Source organism: Calypte anna, chromosome 7 (genome assembly GCF_003957555.1).
Source record: "Calypte anna isolate BGI_N300 chromosome 7, bCalAnn1_v1.p, whole genome shotgun sequence".
Lineage (NCBI taxonomy): Eukaryota > Metazoa > Chordata > Aves > Apodiformes > Trochilidae > Calypte > Calypte anna.
In genome coordinates this window covers 19,119,054-19,141,053 of record NC_044253.1, presented here as the reverse complement: position 1 = coordinate 19,141,053, position 22,000 = coordinate 19,119,054, and the positions used below count along the sequence as shown (strand labels likewise).

Here is a 22,000-nt window from a genome sequence, read left to right as displayed (position 1 = left end):
AAAATTTCATGTGATTTGTGAGTCCTATTTTGAAAAGAGATAAAATACTGTGTGGAAGAACAATATTTTTATATAGTTTTATTTGATACCTTTGAAAGAGCCCTTATCAGCCATTCACAGTGTATGAAGATTTATGTTTAAGTCTCAGTTCTACTTTTACAAAGATAAAAGATGCATTTCTATAAAAGCAGGTAGAGTGCTGTTCCAGTTGTTATCTGCCTATAAAATCACATATAATTACATCACTACCTGACCACCTCATCCTGAACTTTTATAGTCCAATCAGTCTGTCCTGTGTGTCTCACAGTGAAAACAGATACATGGTATGTATGACCTACAGGTATCTGCTAAAACCCTTACAAACTGAAGACCCTTTTCCCTCCCTTCATGTATGGGTCTAAAAACTTACTATATCACCCAGGTCTGACGATAAGAGTTGTGAGAAATGGAGTGAAAATAGCTGAACATGCTCAACCAAGTATTTCTACTATTTGAAAGAAAGTATCTCTTTGCTTGCACACAAAACTTTTACAGGCAAATCACATACCCACTTGACTTATCTTCTTTGTGTTGCAGCCCAAACATCTTCTCTATGTACACTCTTCATTTTTCTACAGGGCAGACATAGAAACAGTTCTGTCAGTCAAAGACAAGACAGTAGACTTTCCTAACAGAAATCCAACATCTATTTTAATTTTACACAAGTAATTCGACTTTCACATATCAATTCTGTCAAGATTTTCATTGTGTTTTGCTTGTATTTTAAGAGTATTGGTAACAGCTGATGCATCTGCAAGTTTCAGAAGGAGAAATAGGAGAGAAAAACATGAAGCATAAAGGGACATCTCCGGAAAGACATGAAAGACTTTTAATGCTCAATGCATTTACCTCTGTACAATTTAACATTTCACCTTTCTCTTTATTCCTCTCTGCATTCTTCCACCTTGTGAAGCCAAGGAGTCAGTCAGCATGCTCTCTTCCAATGTAACAGTCTGACAACTGCTGCACAGCAGTTAGAGTTGTTCTATTTCTGCTTGGGGAAACATCTATCTGAAATCATATGAATCCAATGAAAAACACTAGAATGAAGGAACATACTTCTTTGCAAGAAAGGGTTAGGACAAATGTATGGATTAGCTGATGCCACTGTTGCTCCAGACCTCTATTAAGATCTCTGCATAATCTGTATCTGAGTTTTTAACATAAACTATCTCAGTTTGCTTAAAGACATTCAAATAGGAAAAAGAGTTTCCTACAGATCAAATTATACTAATGAGCATGGTCACAGTGTTTATTCAGGAAACCTCCACAAGAATTTTAGGAATATCTTTTCTATTCCAAATTTTGTTCATGAGTGGAATCATCCATCATTTGCCCCATATGGAACCACTGAGTCCCAATTGCTGAGGGTCTTTTCCCCATTTTTGTAGCAAGATTGAACTAACTCACTGTTTTCCTGCATGTGCTGAACGTTGAAACATTATCTAATTTTACATTTCATCTTTGGGACTTCTTTTTTAAGAAATAGGTTTGTACATGCCATGAGTTGATACAATTTACTCTAGAATAAGAGAGAAATAAGTGAATATATTGAACTGGTGTGGGAACCTTTAATTGTGGATTAGATAGCCCTGAGATAAAAGTTCATTACATCAGAAAACATGAATGCACAAGCAATTTTAGATAATTTTGATAGTTGATAGTGAAAGGATTTTTAAGTTAAAAGTTCTAGCGAAGCAAAAAAATGAGGTCTTGTTGGAAAACATGTTCTCAAAAGATAACCACAGAAAGCATGAAATGCCAGCTTCCAGTATGCCATTAGTCTCTAGTTCTTGCTGGCCCTGGAGAAGCAAAGGAATCCAGCTCAGCAATAGGTCACCTCTTGCATTTCAGAAGATGCTATAAGGATTTGATTCATGGTTATTTAACTGCAAAAAGTGGAAATGCAATGGAGTAGCAGCAGCCAGCTAAATGCAGCCTTCCAGAAGCTGCATTTAAAGATAACTGGGAGAAAGGAGAGGAGAAACAAGGTTTTGGAAAATCTGTCCCCAGAGGTTCTCAGGGACCGTATCTTTGTTCAGTGTATACTATCTTTCCCTGTTAGCTTCATCTTGTCAAAATAGTATTCCTCCTTTGCTTGACTAAGAATGCAGTTTCTAGGTTCACATCAAATATGGGAGAAATTACTGAACTGGGATCCAGGTTGCAGGTGCAAAAGCAGCAAATCAGGAACTCTTCTTCAGGGATTTCTTTGAATTTAAATCCACATTTGATTTTTTTTACTTGATTTGATTTGATTATTTTGCTTGTGAGCAGGTTTTCTGCCTTTATAAAATTATTAAAGGATTTTATGTAACCTAAGCCCTGAAAAGTATACATAATGTTTCATACATGAAGATGAATCTTACAATTTGTTTTTAATTTATTTAGCTTTTCTCATTGTATGGCAACTTTGTCCTGACAGCTTTGGGTACAATATTTCATGTTCATCCACACTGCCTACACATCAGCTTGCATCTGGGTTGGGACTGAAGTAAGCTATAACAGCCTTACCAGGAGGGAAGCTTGTATGTGGATGGGATATCAGCTGTTATCTGTATTTTTAAATTAAAATTTTTCTTCAGAGATGAGATACAATTTTCAATCATGTTTAAGACTAGAAGTCAGAGGACCAACAAAGTAATTCTGAAGGCTCCTGTAACAAAGATGCCTTGAGTGAAAAATTAAAACTAAGGTAGGGAATTTATGTCTTGTGGGTTCTGCTTATGCAGGGCAGCAGAAAGTAGAACAGCTAAAATAGCAGCAGTTTCCAACTGAAACTGGAGCTGGGCCAGCATGCTGTTATTTTCCATAAGGCATGTTGGAAAAGAGATGCATGTTTAATATGCTTGTGTTCAAAGATTTTTAAAAAAATGTAGGTTGCCTAAACGTAGGTGGTGTAGTCTTAGATACAAAGTTAGCAGGGAGTGTGATATTTAATGTATTTTGTCAATTACCTCATAGCTACAAAAGCTGAGAGCATGAACTGGAGGCTTCTGAGCTGTGAGTCCTGGGGGCTGGGAACAGACCTAGGAGGGGAAACTCACCTACCTACCCTCTTGGGGTGTGAGGCTTTAAAACATTGTGCCAAAAAAATCATTCATCTGCTTAGTTACTTCAGTATTTAAAATGAAGGCTCAATTTCAGGTCAGGTCACCTGCAGTTACGGTTTGGAGGATGTTATTGTCTGTAATCCATAATTAGGAGCATAATTTGGAAACTTTAGCTCAGGCTTTATCCCACTGTCCTCAATTTCAGACACAGTTTCTCCATTTCTGTGCAGAAGCAGGGAAATCAAATGCATACCTTACACCATTTCTAGACATCTTGATCACATACTTGAGACAACATAAAGTCTCACTATTACTGACCCTTACTCTCCATGAGTCTGGTGGGTGTAGCAGAGTGTGCCATGCAGAGCTATGACAGGGAGACAGCTCAGGGCAGAAGCCAGCAAGTGAATGGGGACTGGAACAACTTTCCCTAGGGCTTGATCCCTGCTTCTCCTCTGCCTTCAGTACTTGGAATCTGTCACGGGTTAGTGGAAACCCTCATCTGTATGTCTCTCTTCCATCTCCTGGATCTTCCTAGAGATTTGTATTTGTACTTCATGGCCCATACATACTAAGCTTTCTACATCTAAGCAGACTAAAGAATCATCCTTCTTAAACCTCTTTGGCATATTTTCTGTCTGCCAGCCTTCTTGGCAACAGCACTGGAGTCCACTTTCTCACCCTCTTGAAGCGATGCTTTACATCACAGGTACGAGACAAGACCAGCATACCCTTTCCCACACTTTCACTGGCATTTTACAGCCCACTATATTAGCAGCATAATGAAAACCAAGGTGGCTCTAGCATAGCTTATTTATGAAATACACAAAAAACAAACAAAAAAGCTGTTTTTGACATTTGTCTTGGGAAGATTCTTCAATACCTTTAATTCAGCTTGAATTTTGGCTATTATCCTTGCATTCAACTTTCTTCTGAGCTACTGAGCCTCCCTTCTGCAGTGTTTATCTTTCTTTTCTGATGGATTTTGCAACTGAAGGGCACCATAGTGCCACAAGAAACATGGCAGTCCACATATCCATGATGTAGTGCTAATGCTGTTGCATTAGCAATCCTAGTTGTAGGGTTTGCTCTCACAGATACATACAAATGGGTAGCCTATTAAATTAGCGTCTGTAACGATTTCTCTTATGAATACATCATTAAAATCCACAGGTAAGGGTTCTCTGCTCATGGTATTTCAAACAGGAAAAGACAGTTTTCTATGGAAACCATTAATAACATTTTAATTTTAGTTAGTAATTGATGTGCTAATTTTTACCAGAAATAAATAGTGTAAAAGCATCATATTACCATTATTAGGTTTTTTAATTATTAAGTAGCATAAAAACATTAATTAATTGAATGTTCTGTATTTAAAATTAGATATTCATATGTCAAGTAAGTAGTAAGTAGTACTTGTCAGGTAAGTAGTAGAAATAAGATTTATTTTAAAAATTGGTATTTTTGTATATAAGCTATTGAAAAAGTTATTATATTGGTGATACATAGTTTTGTTATTAGGAACAGTTTTTAAACTAGCATCTTTACTGAATACACACTTACAAAATGTCTTTTCTTTCTGTTTTTCAGACCTTTATAGTATTGAATAAAGGGAAGGCAATCTTCCGATTCAGTGCCACCTCTGCCCTGTACATTTTAACTCCCTTCAATCCTCTTAGAAAAATAGCTATTAAAATTTTGGTACATTCATATCCTTTTTCAATGGTTGTTCAAAATGTTACACACTGAAATTAAGAAAACTTGTAACTATTTAATTGAAAACAGGTTGGTATAGTCTCTTTAATTTTATTTTGCAGTGGAAAACTTATGACAAGGTTTATAACTATTCAAAAATATGAATATATGATATAGATACATTTTAGCTATTGTGTTGAATCTCAGTACTTGTCCTCTTCTTCTGTACAAGTCTGCAGATGGATTTAAGAATCCATCTTGATAATTTTTTTAGAAACACTGAATTTTTTTATGGCCCAGTTTCTTTTTTCTTTTTTTTCTTTTTTTTTTTTCTTTGGGCTACAAAGCCTAGTCATAAAATAATTCCATCTGTAGAAAAAAAAGAAAAAACACCCAAAACATTCAGTTAGTGCTAACAAGCTCCAGAAGAGTTCTCAGTTTTGCAAGCTATTAGATAGATATGAAGCTGCTGAGGAATGGCCAGCTCCAGAGTATATTTATATTTCCGTTTAGGGGTCCTTCTGAGGCCAGCCTCAAGACCAGCTTTATAGTCTGTTGCAGCAGCGTGCCTGGAAGTCTGATTCATGCATGCTGAATCTCACATACACAAACCATAAGCCCTCTGCCAAATTTAGTACCTTGCCAGAAAGCCCAGGCAGCAGTCCTGCAGCTGGTTTGCAAAGCATCACTATGTGCTGCTGGTGGACCAGGTGGGGACCACAACCAATGGTGAACTGATGGTGACTGGCCTGTGGGTTTGGAGCCTGATGTTCATAACAAGTTAATGGGAATTTCTAGTGGGTGAGGTTTTGGTGCACTTTGCAAAGCCCCAGGACTGGAAAGAGTATTCATCCAATAAAAACTTTAGTGTGACAATGAGACCTAACATTGAACAGCTAGTCAAAGGCAGAAGCTTTTTTATTGGAGACTGCTTGCAAAATCTTCCAGGTCGTTGGAAAAGGGAAGGAGCAAAGCTGATTGCTGCTGACTCAGACCTTTTCCTCTGAGCTCCATAGAAGTTGAAGTATTGAGAGTAGGGCAGCAAGGTGTATGGTGAGGATCTGGGAGCATTTAGGGACAATAGCTAAGGGAACTGACAGAGGCCTATAGACACAGTGGTGAAGATGGTGAGAAAACAGACACACACTATGAGAATGAAGCCTCTAATGAATGATCATTCTGTTATAGGTTCTGTATTACAGTACCTTCCAACCCTGTGTCTGTGCTAGTTGTGGTTAATGTTTTTTACTGGCATACTGATTACTTAGCTTGGTTTTGGTTTTAAGTGCCTCCTAATTGTTTTCAAAGAATATCCAGATGATTTTGGCAGGATCAGAACAAAAGCAATTTTAATAAGCACTGTGCATTTCCAATATTTTTCCTCCTATGTATTAACTGACTGCATGATCACGTAATTTAGCTCTGTTATAGGAGTGTCTTTCCTTTCACTATATAAACTGATTATTTTTCTAACCAGCCAGCTATGGGGTGGGCTATTTTTCTCTATAGATTTAGATGTAGGTTTTCAAATATGTATGTATTTATTTATTTATTTATTTTAAGCATAAGAATCTTTTATGCATAAGGATCTTTTTTTCTTTTTTTTTTTTTCCTTTTCAGTATGTTACAAACATGGCAAGTATGAATGAGTGTAACTAAGAACCATGTAGCAGGTTCCATAACAAGGTTTAGATTTCATCTGCTTATAGAAAGGTAGTCACCTATAAGAAAAAGATTAGAGAGTAATGATGGTGATTATTTTTATTATTCTTCTGACTTTTATCAATAAGCTTTGCAGCCCTGCATTTTGAGATGGGTGTTTGGCATTTTGGCCTTTGTAACAGAACTGTGCTTTTCACTCTCAGTATGAAAGATATGTGTTGAGCACAATAAAATTGGTTGGAAAACCTTCATGTATGTCCTCCCAATTTCTGAACCTCCTGCAAAGAAACAGTGCTCAGAGACTTTCCTTGCAATTCTTCCTCACTGCCAATACCTGGTGTAATACCAGACACAGAGACAGGTAACAGCAAGAATTTCTCTTTCATGTTCTGCTGATCACTTCCTGGTACCAGGATCACTTCCTGGTACTCTGCATTTTTTTCTCCCCTCTTTGCCTGCCTGCTGAGTTAAGGTGAATATGGAAGTGAGTGGCAACACAGGAGTGATGGGAGCTGACTAGACTTTGGCAGTTAATAGGAAAGAATGAAAAATTAAGAATAGTTGGGGAGGTGAGCAAACTAAAAAAAGGGAGGTGGCAGTGGCTAGAGCTGCAGCATGCAAGGAGTGTTACAAAGGAACAGGGAGATGCTCTAGGGAAATTATAGTACCTTCTAAGTACCCCTGTGCTAGCCTTTGGAAGCTGAAATTACAGTATTACTCAGTGTGGCCTGACTGCCAGCAGGTATCTATGAAGCCAATTGGCAATGTTTGTTTTTTCCAATCTTCATCTTTTACCACATCCTCACAGGCAATAAAGAGACTTCAGCTACTGCATTAGTTTATTACATTGAGGATATATATATATATAGTGCCTCTAAGCCTATTGCTTGCCTATAAAGGAAAAGCAGGACAAAGACAGTGCATTTCTATGAAGCAGTCATGTATAGGAATTGTTTACCTATGTGTATCTGTGTGTACAGTTGAATTATTATAGAACATTTAATATTAATTAAGAGAATGCTGACTTTGTAAATGAAACTGTCAAAATGTGGGAGAAGAAGGAAGAGAGACAAAGACATTGACCATGTCAGCTGTGTTTGAGATTCCTGTAAGGGAATGGATGACATGATTATATAATTCAAATATTGAATGTCTTGAATGTTCAAATGTTTTGGTCAGACATTTTGACAAAGGTCATGCATGTATCTAAGGAAACCAGGCAGCTAAATCCATCTCTTTGATGTGAATGCTTACTTGAAAATTTATGCTCAAGTTTGTGTTGTTCATTAGCTGTAAGCAATGATTTTACTGTTGGCACTGATTTTCTACAAAGGTTAGGCTGAGAGATTACTTCTATCCTTCCTTCACCTAGAATGAAGGATTGGTTTTCTGGCAGCTTTTATTGTCCTTTTTTTTTTGGCAGGATTTGTTTTTTTGTCCATTGCATAAAGATATAGCCCCAAAATGCTAGGTATATGATTTTTTTTAAATTACAAATTATAAACATCTCAGGCTCCTATATAAAAGCATTTGCTTTCTTCAGCTTAAAATAGCTTTTTTGCCAGTTAGGTTGATGCAACGTCAGCATTTAGAGAGATGAATTAGAGTTAAGTTAATCATTTGGCATAAAGATGTAGCAGTTTATTTTTTGCTGCCATCATGTGGCCATTTTGGGACAGGTTTTGGTGTAGTTTGGTTACTTCAGTATTTTCAAATGCTTGAATAATCAAGTTTACTTTATTTCCTCATAAAGGAAAGGATCACACTGTTTGTAGAGCCAGTGGTCTTGTAAAACCAAGAACATCACACTAGATGTAATGAAACCCCTGTTTCTGTGTTCCACCTTCCTATAACAAGCCCCATTCAGCTATCAGCCTGGGTTTCACAGTCAATTGTAACAAGAACAAGAAATGCTTCTTTTTCTGCTAACTTGTTTTGAGAAAGTCCCCCCCCCAAAAAAAATATTGAAAATTATGGATTTCTGTTTCACTGAATGAAGCATGTACTGCTAAACTAGAAATAGGGAAACATGGAATACAATGACTTCAGCAATTAAAAAGAGTATTCTGTATTTTGTTCTGTGTTTTTGACAGACTGGCTGTGCCTGGTGCTGAGATAGTGCTTTTTCTACAGCTCTTCATGGTGAATAGGATAAAGTTTTCATCTTGCATATGCCAGCTGTCAATTTTAGTACCAAAACTGTAGAACTGAAAGACTGACGCTTATTCACTCGGGTCAGGTACATAAGCAAAATGGCATTCTTCTGCAAGATATTTTGGGGTTGGCTTTACCTCCCAGGCATGTGAGAGACATCTCCTTTGCCTTTCCATGCCAGCTGAAAACAAGGACATCAACAAATCAACATGAAGAACATCAAGAAATTGAGTCTTATATTAAATTTTAATGTGCCAAATTGAAAACTACCACGTTAAGCAAAATACATGTGCAATGTTTACCAAAGTCTAAAAGGCTGATGTAAGTGGCATTTTACTGAACTGAAGATATATGGCTGATATGATATCGTGTGACTTACTATTGTATTTTCCTTAACTATAGCTACATTATTCAGCATGCTAATCATGTGCACTATTTTGACCAACTGTGTATTTATGACCATGAGTAACCCTCCAGACTGGACAAAGAATGTGGAGTAAGTTGCGTATGTTCTTTGCATATGTTCTTTGAGTGTTCCTCTAGGAGTCAGCATGCTAGGAACTGCAGGCATGTGTGTTGACAGGAATTGTCATCAGATACTGTTTCCTCTCTAAACTGTGTAGATATGTTGAATAATTATTTAAATCTTCTTCTAGTAGAACAATTGGGTAGGAAAAAAACAGAAGTTGTTTACAACTGAGATTGCCTACTGAGATGACAATAGTTTTCTCTCTATGGTTTAGCATTTACTGAATGTTTTTACCCTTTGTTTATGCCATTACAGTAATAGCAGAACCATGGCCATCTATTTGTACATGCCAGTGAAAAACAGCACATAAGCAAAAATATTCCTAAAGTGAGAATTCAGTGCATGCTTGCATTCTTCCCTTCTAGAGTTAATACTAAATGTTTTAGATGCTACTTAATCAAAACCAATCAATCCAGTAACTTATACTCACACCTTTCTGGTTAACAGCAATGGATTTTGAACAGCAATGCATCATTTTGAACTGCATTTCACCAATAGATTTTTAATATATGTCATTTACTTGATGGATTTGTTTCTTTTGATTGGTGTTCAAGACCAGGACAGTTGTACTTAAGCTTCATGCCATATATCATGCACGTAAATACACAACAATATAATGCATTTTGGAAGAAATTGCTTATTTATTGTATTTCTTTTCTGGTTTTGAAACAAAACCTCCTTCATTTGATCACCAGTTTTCTGTCAGAATACCAATGTAAAATGTTGCTTCTTATTTTGATTAAATTTTTCTATACTTTACAGGTATACATTCACTGGAATTTACACATTTGAGTCACTCATAAAAATTATTGCAAGGGGCTTTTGTTTAGAAGATTTTACTTTTCTTCGAGACCCATGGAACTGGCTTGATTTCACTGTCATTACCTTTGCGTAAGTTTTTGGTTTTTGCTTTATCTTTGAAAGTGAAGGGCAAAAAGGGCATGAAATTAGTATCAATATATATCAATTTGTCTAATGGAAATTCTTACATGGATTGACTTTTGTCTAAAACAATTTTCATATTCTAATATGTATATTTTGATGTAAACATAAATACTGCAGAAGCCACTAGTACAGCTAGTATTGGAGAGGCTAATTTCATGTCCTGCATTTTTTTCTCTGAGCAGAAAAGGAGCATCCCTTTGACTTCAATCTCCAAAGTTACCAATCTAGTCTAGCTAAATTTTAGGCTTTCAAAGTTAAATCACTGCGATTCACTTCAGAGACATTTAATTTAACTGAAGGCTCTGAAAGCATATTAATGCCAGGCAAACTGCAGTGAAGGTAAACCTCTGAATGTTGCTAATTGATTTTTTGCTAAAAACGCCAAAGCGGTCTTGATCAAAGACCCAAGTAAGTAGCATAAACTTTGCCTAAATTCTGAATAACTGTGATTTAATCCTACAGGTATGTAACAGAATTTGTAAACCTAGGCAATGTTTCAGCTCTTCGAACTTTCAGAGTATTGAGAGCTTTGAAAACTATTTCTGTAATCCCAGGTAAGAAGTAACTGGTGTAAGGTGTTAGGCCCCTTGTACCTCCCAACTGTTCCTTTTTATCCTGTCATTGTGTTTGTGTGTGAACTCCCCTATTACAGATATGTGACAGAGTTTGTGGACCTGGGCAATGTCTCAGCGTTGAGAACATTCAGAGTTCTCCGAGCTTTGAAAACAATTTCAGTCATTCCAGGTGAGAGCTAGGTTAAACACTGAGGCTGACTTTAATCCACTGAAACAATTCATATTTTTTAAATGTCTTATTTCTTTCACAAAAAAGCAGGAATCGGAAGATACTAGAATTCACTGGAATCTCTGATTCATTGCTTTTTAACATGAGCTTTTTCCTTTGGAAATCAGCCTTTGAGTTTAACAGATTCTTGCATGAGACATTGCAGTACACAGCGTGTGTGGTTTGCATCGTATGATGTCAAGCTTTCTTCTCCACATTCAACAAGTATCAGTGACCCCGAAGTTTTCTTACCCATGTGTTTCTTTCCTACATGATGTTATGTGGTATTTGTTGTGAATATTTGTGTCTAAAAGTAGGACTGTTCAAAGGTTGATTAGTAGTAAGAGGATGAGGGAATAAGATAATAAAGAATAGCATGGGCATTGCATGGGGGATTTATTATCTTAAAATTCTATGATTATCCAAACCATCTCCAGTTTTATAGCATGAAAAATTAATCCTATTTATTGTTTAACAGGCTTTTTTCTACTGTCTTCTGAATCTAGTATGTTATAAAACTGATAGTAGCAAAGGTTTGGGGCAATAGGTATTGACAAATAAAAAAGAAGGAAGACTTTTATGTGAGATTCACATACAGCATGAACAAAAAAAAGTCACTTGTTTTAATGTTAAAACAAGTGTTTTGAAATATATGCTACTCATTCCATTCACAGTTTCAAATGAACATAAATTTCAGCTATTTATTCATTTTCACAGTGAAAAAGCTCTTCACAAAAATGTTATTTCACAGACATTACAATCATTTATTTGGGCTTCTGCATGAAATTTATAATGATACTCGGACACTGTAATTTTTATCCTTCAAAAAGGTTTTGAATATCAGAACAAAATTTCCTTTGCATTTGCAGGCTTGAAGACTATCGTGGGAGCCCTAATTCAGTCTGTGAAGAAGCTCTCGGATGTAATGATCCTGACTGTGTTTTGTTTGAGTGTATTTGCACTAATAGGGCTGCAGCTGTTCATGGGCAACTTGAGGAATAAATGCCTGCAATGGCCTCCAGAAAATTTTACTTTGGAAACAAACATTACTTCTCAACTAAATGGCACCATAGGTGAAAATGGTACATTGGTTAATTCAACAGTGACTCTGTTTGACTGGAAGGGGTACATTGAAGATGAAAGTGAGTATTGTCAGCATAATTCTTATTAAAGTGAATTGTGGCTGACCCAGTTCTTAGAAATAAGGAGGGGAAGGAATTATGTGATTGATTAAGTGTTTTCTCTTTGTTGTACACCTGCTCCAAAACCTGGCATGGGATGTGGAGAAAGAAACATGGTCTCTTTTCTTGATACAGTGGGTTTTTTCATCTCCTTCAGCTAACTCCACATGTCTTCTGAGTCAGAGAGAGGTCCAAAGGTTTCCTTGAAATTACTTAATAGCCTGAAATATTTTACATTCCTATTCTCTACAGCAAGGTCAGAAACATACTGCTATGTCATTTGTGACAGATGTCAAAGACTTTTGACATTCAGTGAGGACTCCAGTGATGGACTCCTAAGTATTTCTACCTTCTATCTGTCCTTATCATTAGAAGGGATTTTTTTTTTAGGTGTTTTAACAAATTTTCCTGCTGCATTTTAAGCTCATTGTTCTTATCAACTTCATCAAAAACATCAAACCAAATTATTCCCTATCATTAATCACTGTTTCCAGTCTTCTTTTTGTATGCTAGAAAACCTAGATCATTATCTTTTCTCAATTTATTTTCTAGGTCTCTTATCTGATCCTTTCTTGTTTGTAAACATCCTTCTTAATGTGTAAAACCCACATTTAGGCAATCTTCCTCCACATGAGGCACACTATATAAAGTAGGTTTATGCGTAGCACAGTAACTAAGTTCCTGGTTTGTATATCCTAGGCTAGGGCTTGCCATTCTTTAACATTGTAACGTAGTTAGATCCTGTTTAGCTTATGGTCTACTTGCTCCTGTGTCTTTTAAAGATTTTTACTTCATTGATCTTCTACTCTGCATTTGCAGAGTTCATTTTTCCAGCCTGAACAGCACCCTATCTTTTTCAAAGCATCTCTCCAACACTTATCTTTTAAATCATAATTGTTTCTTCAAGATCACCACCTTCCTTATCACATTAATATTGTTTGCAAATCTGATAAGCATTCTTTATTCATTTTTATCAGTGAAAATCTTGAATAGCAGCAGTCTCAGACAAACCTTTCCAGAAGTTGTTTAGATGCATCTTTCCATTTTGATAATTTCCCAAAGTTGTATGACTTTACAACCAGTTTTGCTGATAATCTGGCTGAGAACAGATAAAGAAATTCTGAGAACAGAATTTCAGTTCAGCTAAATATGTGCTTACAGTCCTGAACTCCCTACCCTAAGAATCAGTTCTGTACAATTCATGTTTAGACAGCTTTCCATGCATAAGGACTATAGCTGGTGGCATAAATCATCTCTAACAGTGACTGTTATTGTTGGAGAAAAATAAGAAGGAGAGAGACAAGGGAAGGGGAAAGGGAAAACTAACCACAAGGTCCAGCTGTGAGAGAGAGAAGTGATAGGGTCCCCATGTGAGTATCCTCCCCAGGGTATCCTTTCCAGTGCAGCAGTGATTACTCCATGATACTTTTGCCATAGTAACTGTGATTTTCCTTAGTATCTCCTCAAACTCCCTCCAGTTTGTTGCTATTTCCAGTGCTGTTTGCATTAATTGAAACACATTTTTCTGAGAATGGGTGCTGCACAGCTAGTTGGTTTTTGAGCTTGTGCATGTTATTGGGTAACCTATTATAAACCAAAAGCTACAAGTAAGGAGTAGAAAAAAGAGGAAGAAAGAAGGGTAAATTTCACACCAGAGACAACTGCTATCTGTTAGTACCTGCTGCAACAATATGTTTGCAGCTAATGTCATGAGAATAAAAAGAACATGAAAACCAGCATGAAAACAAAGGAAAAACAGTGCCTTGGAAGCTCTGGAAAATAATGCCACACCAGCTTACATGAAATATTGCAGAGCTGCAACTGAGAAGTAGGGTACAGAAATGCAATTGGAAGCGCCTAGTGATAGCAAGGCTAAGGCACTGTGGAGCAGCCAGGACTCTAACAAATTAAGGCTAAAACTGCAGCCAAAAAGCTATATGGCATCCTGTTGGCATAAATAAATTATTGACCAGTAAGGCAATATTACATCTGTATTTAACACTACTGAAGTTGCTATTGAATACTATATAAAATTCAATTTAGATAGAAAGTTGAAAAATTGGTGGATGTTCAGAAAAGAGCAGAATGATTAAAGGCTGGAAAACATGCTTTAAACGAAGATAGACCAGGAGCTCAGCCTACTTAGCATATCAAAGAGAAGGTTTAAGGGGTGATTTGATCACAGTTGAGAAAAACCTCATGGAAAACAGAAATTTCCTCATAGACATATCTTTGATCTAGCAGGCAAAGATGTAACATGTTCAATAGCTGCAAGTCAAAGCCAGACAAATTTCAAGTAAGACACCTTCTAACTGTGATCAGCTGTGATCACAGAGCTGATCCATGATTATGATGGATTTCTATCTGGATTTCTTAAACCAAGATGCAATCTCTTTGTGAAACACATTTGACTTAAACATGTGAATTCATGAAGATCCCATGCCACAGGGTATAACAAAGCCTAAGCAAAATCTGGTAATGGAGACCTGGACTTCAATGGACTTCATTTCCTAGCTTTTTAACAAATGATCTAAAAAAACAAGATTTGATTTCATTTGATTTAAAGAAGACCTGAAGCACCCTAAAAAGCAAAGCTGAATTCAATTAGCTACAGGAAGATACTTTATTGAACAGCTACCTAAACTTTTGGTATGTTTACACAAGATTTCATATGTATTATGAATGATTATGGATTATGAGTCTTATTATGTAGTTAATAAGCTTGACCTTGCTCACCAGTAGTTTCAAAGAGAAAAATCATGTTCTCACAGCTTCCTGCTCTCTTTTGTGGTGGACAGAGAGGATAAAGAGATAGATAGTTCTTAAACCAACTGTGTCACAAGGCAATTAAGGTGGGACTTAATTGGAGCCCTTACTTTGCCTAGGAACTCCTGGCATTAGTGAGTCAAGCACTCTTTTAATTTTTTTACCAGGGTACCAAATCCACTCAACTAAACTAAAGCTGCAGTTTCAGTTTATCTTGGCAAACTCACCATAAAGCTTTTCTTCCTTACAATCTATTTTGTGAAATAACATTCTTAGTCATTACCTAGGTTTACTCAAACTGCATTTAATTCCCTTGAAGTAAAATGCTTGCCTACCAGGTTTTTTTTCCATTTCCCAACCAAATCAAAGGGAGCCAGTCATATATCTTTGATATTGTGAGGGACTTTTCACATTACTTGAGCAAAATATGATTCAAAATTTGGCATCTGGTTAGGCTGCTTATACCACGCAGCTTGAGTTGTTTTAGAAATTTTCCTATTTTCCTATCATGATAATATATTAAGCATTTGTCATGATTGTATCAGTGTGTTCAGAGAAAGCCTGGGGTGGCTGTTGTTTCCTGTGGAGCTGGCAAGTACAGCAAGCTTACAGGGCATATCTTGTCTGAACCACAGAACTTGAATACAGACCCTGTTTTAGCAGTTCAGCTCAGCTGATGCAGTACTGATCACGACTGACTGCTCCATGTTAACTGCATCAAGTCAGGCTGCATTCTTCGCAACCAGCTGTTATGTTCCAGAATGTTTTATTCATGATTAGCTGACATAAGGCAGAGTTAAGATTTGCTTCACAAGGGTGAGCTGTGGTCAGCATCATGACAGCTGACAGCACAGTTTCCAGCTGTGCTGCAGCTCAGCACTGCACACCAGACGAGAGGGCAGAGGCCGTACGGAGGCCAGTGCTCTTGGCACAGATGATTGTACCCTGCATGACACAGGTGCTATCATCAGAGACTAAAACAGAGTTCTTCATAGAGTGTCAGAACAAGGTCTACATACAGATTAAAGCCTAATTTTCCCAAATGCTTGAGTGGCAGGATTGAGAGGCAGCTGGCCAGGGCACCGTGTCCCTCCTGCAGCAAGTCTGCACTGAGACAGAAGCTTGTGGCACCTCCTCAGACTCAGAATTCATCAGCTCTGTAGTGACCCTGCTTGGGCAGCACAGTCACATTCACATTCAGCTGCACTGCTAGCATTTCAAACGAGATAATTTTTAAGGAACCTAAGAGGCTGGTTCAATGGAAAAGAAATCCAATGTGGGGCTTATATCTTCTTGGGAAGCAAAAAAGGCACCACCTTGAGTCTGACGCTGCTGTGCTTTAGAAGTATTGGAAGCTGAGAAGGTGCTCAGGGGAGTATCACTCATATCCCTGCCCTATCCTTACAAACATCCTGAGGAAATGCTTTGTGTCTCTGTCAGAAATGGAGTACTGGGATACATGGTTTGACCCTGTATAAATTTTATCCTTAAGCCTGTGATCAATTGGGAGATAGTTACTGCTGGAGAGTTACTACTGGAGTTCCTACTACTCCTTCTTTAATAATTCTTCCACAATCAGGATGTTAACAACTCTAGGTGTCTGCTTTGAGGGAGCAGGGGAAAACAGAATATTGTGAATCTCAATAATCAAAATGTTTTGCACATTACCTCTTTATTCTTCTAAGAACAGGGAAATCAATGTCTTTGTTGTTTAAACTATCTAAAATGCTCTCTAAATGTAGGATTACTATACAGATGGTGGGATGGTGGGATGGTTGGCTACAGTTTGGTGGCGAGCACCCAAGTTTTCTTTCCTGATCAATAGTTTCATCATATATTCCTAAACTCCTACCTACACATGTCAGTGAGTGTGGAAGTAATTATGTCTGGGTTAAATTTATGTATATGTGAGGGCCTTTGCACCAACCAATGGGCTAATTGCAGTCTGTATGTTCCTGTAACAGAGCAGATGGGTGATTTTGCAGAGCTGACGTATTAGATAACTGACCCAAGTGCTTGTGAGTGGCAAACTAGAACCATTGGCAATAGTGACCAGAAAGTTTGAAATTAATTGCAAATATGTTTTTTTCAGCTATGATTTAATTATTACAATAAACAACTATATAATAGAATGTCACAAAGTGTGACTTACTTCAGTGAACAGACTGAAAGCAGAATTATACATTTCATCTACATTCAGCAAAATCTTACAGGGTTTTCAGTGCATTTTGGCATTTTAACAGTAAGTGCTGTGAGTGATACCTCTTACTCACATTGTTGTTGAAAAAATAATACTTCTTTAAATTTATTTTGAAGTCACCTTAACACTTTTAGAGCTGAACTGTTTATTTTGTATACATATAAGAAAACTTTCCTATTCAGATTTTTGTAATGGTTTAAAAATTATTTTCTAAACAGGTCATTTTTATTTTCTGGAAGGGCAAAATGATGCTCTGCTTTGTGGAAATAGTTCTGATGCTGGGTAAGTCCAAATGTCATCATATTATTTCCCCATGTACAAAAGAGTTCCATGTTCTTCAGATGTGTTCCATGTAGTTCAGATGTGTAGTTGGAGGGGGGGATAAATTTAGAGCGACCCCTTTGTGTCACATAAGAAATACTAGAATTTTACACTGGACTGAGGGATCTGGGTCCCTTCTCTGAGCTCAGTGTATCGGTTAGATGAGCTTAGTCTGCTCATGAATGAATCAGTAATTTAGTATTAGTGTAGCTCCTGCCTCGATGAGAGTAACAGACACAGCAGCTGGAAAACATCTGTTACTTTATAGTTCCAGCTGCACATGAAGAACTAACAGGCTCATACAGTAGAAAACATGTACATTAACGTTAATGTTGTAATAATTAAACAAGTTATTTGGAATATTATGTTTTAGGAGCTTAGAATAAACTTTTGACACTACTTTTCCTATGCCTTTCCTACTTAAATTTTTTAGAGTCCTTTACAATAATTTTCTGTTAAAACTCATAACTGCTATTATTTCTAATCTGACTAAATGATACAAATCATTTGATATCCTGGACATCCCAGGTGATTAATATTAAAATAACTAAATAACACTCTGTTTGTCTTTGTAGGCAGTGCCCAGAAGGATACACATGTGTGAAAGCTGGTAGAAACCCCAATTATGGCTACACAAGTTTTGACACCTTCAGCTGGGCTTTCTTATCACTATTTCGCTTGATGACTCAAGACTTCTGGGAAAACCTTTATCAACTGGTGAGAATTTTTAAATGCAAAATGAACTAAATGAGTTTGTACCTAAAATCAGTTTTGTTGTTTTCTTAATTTTAACAATATGAAGAACAGAACTTTTTAAAACTTATTTTTGCTTGTAAATATATTCTTTTTTCCAGACACTGCGTGCTGCTGGGAAAACATACATGATATTTTTTGTTCTGGTGATTTTCCTGGGCTCTTTCTACCTGATCAACTTGATCCTGGCTGTGGTTGCCATGGCCTATGAAGAACAGAATCAAGCAACCATGGAAGAAGCAGAGCAGAAAGAGGCAGAATTTCAGCAGATGCTGGAACAACTGAAGAAGCAACAAGAAGCAGCTCAGGTATTATTTAGGGTGTATGCAAGTAATTTTACTAGAAATATTCCTCATCTCCTTTCTGAATTTGTAGTTTTCATAAAAATCATAATAGAATTCATAATAGAATCATAGAAAGGCCAAGGTGTTGGGCTTTCAGCAACAAAGCTCTCTCAGAGATTTTCTCTTCTGCACTGGAGACATTGTACTATGAGCAATCCAGCTATAATCAAGAAAGAATATTCGAAGCTAGGTGTATATTATTCATTGTGGGTTTTTTAATTCTAGTGTCATTAATACAGTGTGTTAGACTTCTACATTTAAAACTACTAATGAAAGCTGGAAGAAGACTATGACCAACACATTTCTTGAGACAACTAACTAATAAATATTCGAAAAAATTAGGGAGAGGATATCCTATGGAAAATGTTAAGATCAAGGGTGTTTCGACTAGAAAATGTGTATGAGTAAATTTTGAAAAAATATGATGTTGTGGTTTGCTGAGTGACACAAATCCATTCTGCAACTTCACAGGCAGCAGCAGTGGCAGCAGCAGCAGTATCAGCCTCTGGAGAGTCCAGGGAGCCCAGCGCTGCAGGAGAAGTAGGAGCAGTCTCAGAAAGTTCCTCAGAGGCATCAAAATTGAGCTCAAAGAGTGCAAAAGAGAGGAGAAATAGAAGAAAAAAAAGAAAACAGAAAGAACAGTCTGGAGGAGAGGAAAAAGATGAAGATGAATTTCACAAATCTGAATCAGAAGACAGCATCAGAAGGAAAGGTTTCCGATTATCTATTGAAGGCAATAGACTGACATATGAAAAGAAGTATTCTTCTCCACACCAGGTATTGCATGTAGCTATTTTGAGCTGAAGCATAGATTTAAAGCACCATAGGCTGTTACAACACTACTTTAGTCTTCATGGTACTGTAATATGACCGTTCTGCCTAAAGAAAGGAAGCAATGAGATTTCAATTAAACTTTATTTCTGTTTCTAGTCCTAGGAAGAAAGAGCTGTAGTTGCTAGATGATTTTGTAGAAAAACAATAGAGAATAAAATGTAAACTCGTATCTCTGATCTTTTAGTAAGATCGTTTAAAAACCACATGAAAATATTCTCTGATTCTGTGGTGGGTTTTTTTTTAATTGGTGATGTATAACCTAAATTTAAAAAAATGCTGCAGTATTTTTCCATTATGAGAGCCTCAAATTTTTCTCCTGCTTCAATGATGTTTGGTGTTTGCTTCAAAACATGTACGATGCTACATATATGAAAGAATATGAATGTATAGACTCCCTTTTTTGTCTGATGGGAATTGTACGTCTACTCTATTCAGCAACCCTAACTGACATGGAATCCAGGAATGATGGTATTTCTATCTGCAAAATATGATCAAATACATGCAAAAATTTCACAATTTAGCTTCTGATAAAAGGGGTTACTCTTGTATAAGAAACCCATTCCCTTCCCTGCCTCCCCACAATCTTAATAAAAGTGTTAAGTTTGAAGGTTTCATCTAATAATCACAAATTTTTTTTGCCTGCAGTCCTTGCTGAGCATTCGTGGCTCCCTGTTTTCTCCACGGCGCAATAGCAGAACAAGTCTTTTCAGCTTCAGAGGTAGAGCAAAGGATATAGGATCAGAAAACGACTTTGCTGATGATGAGCACAGCACTTTTGAAGACAATGACAGCAGAAGAGATTCTCTCTTTGTGCCGCGCAGACACGGCGAACGGCGCAACAGTAACATCAGTCAGGCCAGTAGGTCTTCCAGGATGCTGGCAGTGTTTCCAGTGAATGGGAAGATGCACAGCACTGTGGATTGCAATGGGGTGGTTTCCCTGGTTGGTGGACCATCTGTTCCTACATCGCCTGTTGGACAGCTTCTACCAGAGGTGATAATAGATAAACCAGCTACTGATGACAATGTAAGAAAGTTTTAAATAGCTTAGGCATCGTGGTCTTTTCTTACTGCACCAGCCAGTGTTTTCTACACAATGGAATCCTTGGCAATGCTTCCTGGTTGGTCAAGCTGTGAATGCTCCTGCATCTTGTAAAATATTTAATAGCTAAGATAGGTTTGCAACCTAAGAATTTACCTCTCATAACTAACAAATGCAAGTTGCAGTTTCCGACTAATAAAATATTAACTTATTTACACATTCATAAAAGCATTTTGCTTTACTGTATCACTGTGCTATACATTATTTTGTGGATCTAAAGGTCCATTTGGCTATGGTTTGCAAAATCATAGTTACAACAATTGAAACTTGTCCATGATATTTTTACCATATAACTGCAATCAAGGTAATGTTGTTATTACCACTTTATCAAAATTAGCTTTATTAGTTAATTTTGATAACATTCTTCCTTATTAGCCCTGTGAAAAATGTAAGGAAATTGTCAGTTCTTTATAATTTATCTATTATTCCTATGTATTTTTCATCCATTTCTGGTGGAGCTCTGTAGTATGGATGACAAATGGTTCACTGGAAGGTCACATTTCAGTACTGACTTCCAAAGTTACAAATTTGTGTGAACATATGTGCAGCACATATTGCTGCCATTCTCTTACCAGATATAGGTAAGATAAGATGTTTCAGAAAAAAATTCTTGATTAGTTCAAAGTTGTCTACTCACATTACTAAAACCACTAGCATGAGGAAGCATGAGGAAGTCAGACTTTTCTTACTTGCTACAGTTTGCCTAGGGGAAAAGACTACTATGTTAAAAATACCAGAATAATCTGTCAGGAGGAGCAAGGGGAAAAAGTACAGGTTGTAAAAATTTTATACAATCTCTAGAACTCAGTTATTTTCCATCTGTTTATATTTTTCATGGCTTGAAGGAAAGAAATGAAGACATAAAAAAACTAAGTCTTGACCTGTAGTCTTGCCCCATATCTTTTAAGAATTATTTGAAAGATACAAAAAAGTAATAAAAGTCTGACATGATGAAAACTGAAGTGCACGAAGCACGTATCCAAGCTAAGACATTACTACCAGGGTTCTAAATAGCATTTGCTTATCTTATTACTTCAACATGGTCTTACCTCTTACTGTTCTCTGTATAGGGCACCACTACAGAAACAGCAATGAGGAAGAGACTATCAGGCTCTTTGCATGTTTCTATGGACTTACTGGAAGATCCAGCTTTAAGGGAAAGAGCCATGAGTATTGCTAGTATCCTCACAAACACCGTGGAAGGTGTGTACTACACATAGCTTTGTCTTTATTGTCAGTTTTTCAGTGGACTTCTGAAAATTTGAGTTGAAAGTTAAAAATTGGTTTAAAGTAGCTTAATTATGAGATATCATCTCACAAACTGACGCATATTTATCAGTTAACTCAAAGCTTTTTTTATTAATTTAGGTTATAACACAAGTAGCATTATAGTTACTACATGAGCATTTCTATCTCATTGTCTTGCCGCCATCTATCTCATGTGGTCACCAGGACTACAGAGTTCTGTTTGATGATCAGAACTGGTTGCATCCTTACACTTACCAATGTAAAATACACTATTGAATACTTAAAGACCAATGAACATTTTTCAAATATATGCAACTATTATTGAAATATATACATATTTTTAGCAGTTGTATTTGAGCTACTCTTTAAGGAATTGCTATTCTAGGTGCTAT

The 22,000-nt window shown here is 36.8% G+C and overlaps 1 protein-coding gene across 1 annotated transcript in view; it reads left to right on the top strand.

Annotated features, from left to right (window-relative positions):
* LOC103530650 (sodium channel protein type 1 subunit alpha) overlaps positions 1-22,000 on the top strand; it is a 60,692-nt gene that overhangs the window by 1,450 nt on the left and 37,242 nt on the right. Inside the window, exons 2-12 of the mRNA XM_030454714.1 lie at positions 4,683-4,801; positions 9,010-9,099; positions 9,895-10,023; positions 10,730-10,821; positions 11,730-12,002; positions 17,226-17,289; positions 17,904-18,045; positions 18,183-18,389; positions 18,897-19,202; positions 19,905-20,285; positions 21,431-21,563. Of these exons, the coding sequence (XP_030310574.1) occupies positions 4,683-4,801; positions 9,010-9,099; positions 9,895-10,023; positions 10,730-10,821; positions 11,730-12,002; positions 17,226-17,289; positions 17,904-18,045; positions 18,183-18,389; positions 18,897-19,202; positions 19,905-20,285; positions 21,431-21,563 (1,936 nt within the window). The remainder of the gene's footprint in view (positions 1-4,682; positions 4,802-9,009; positions 9,100-9,894; positions 10,024-10,729; positions 10,822-11,729; positions 12,003-17,225; positions 17,290-17,903; positions 18,046-18,182; positions 18,390-18,896; positions 19,203-19,904; positions 20,286-21,430; positions 21,564-22,000) is intronic.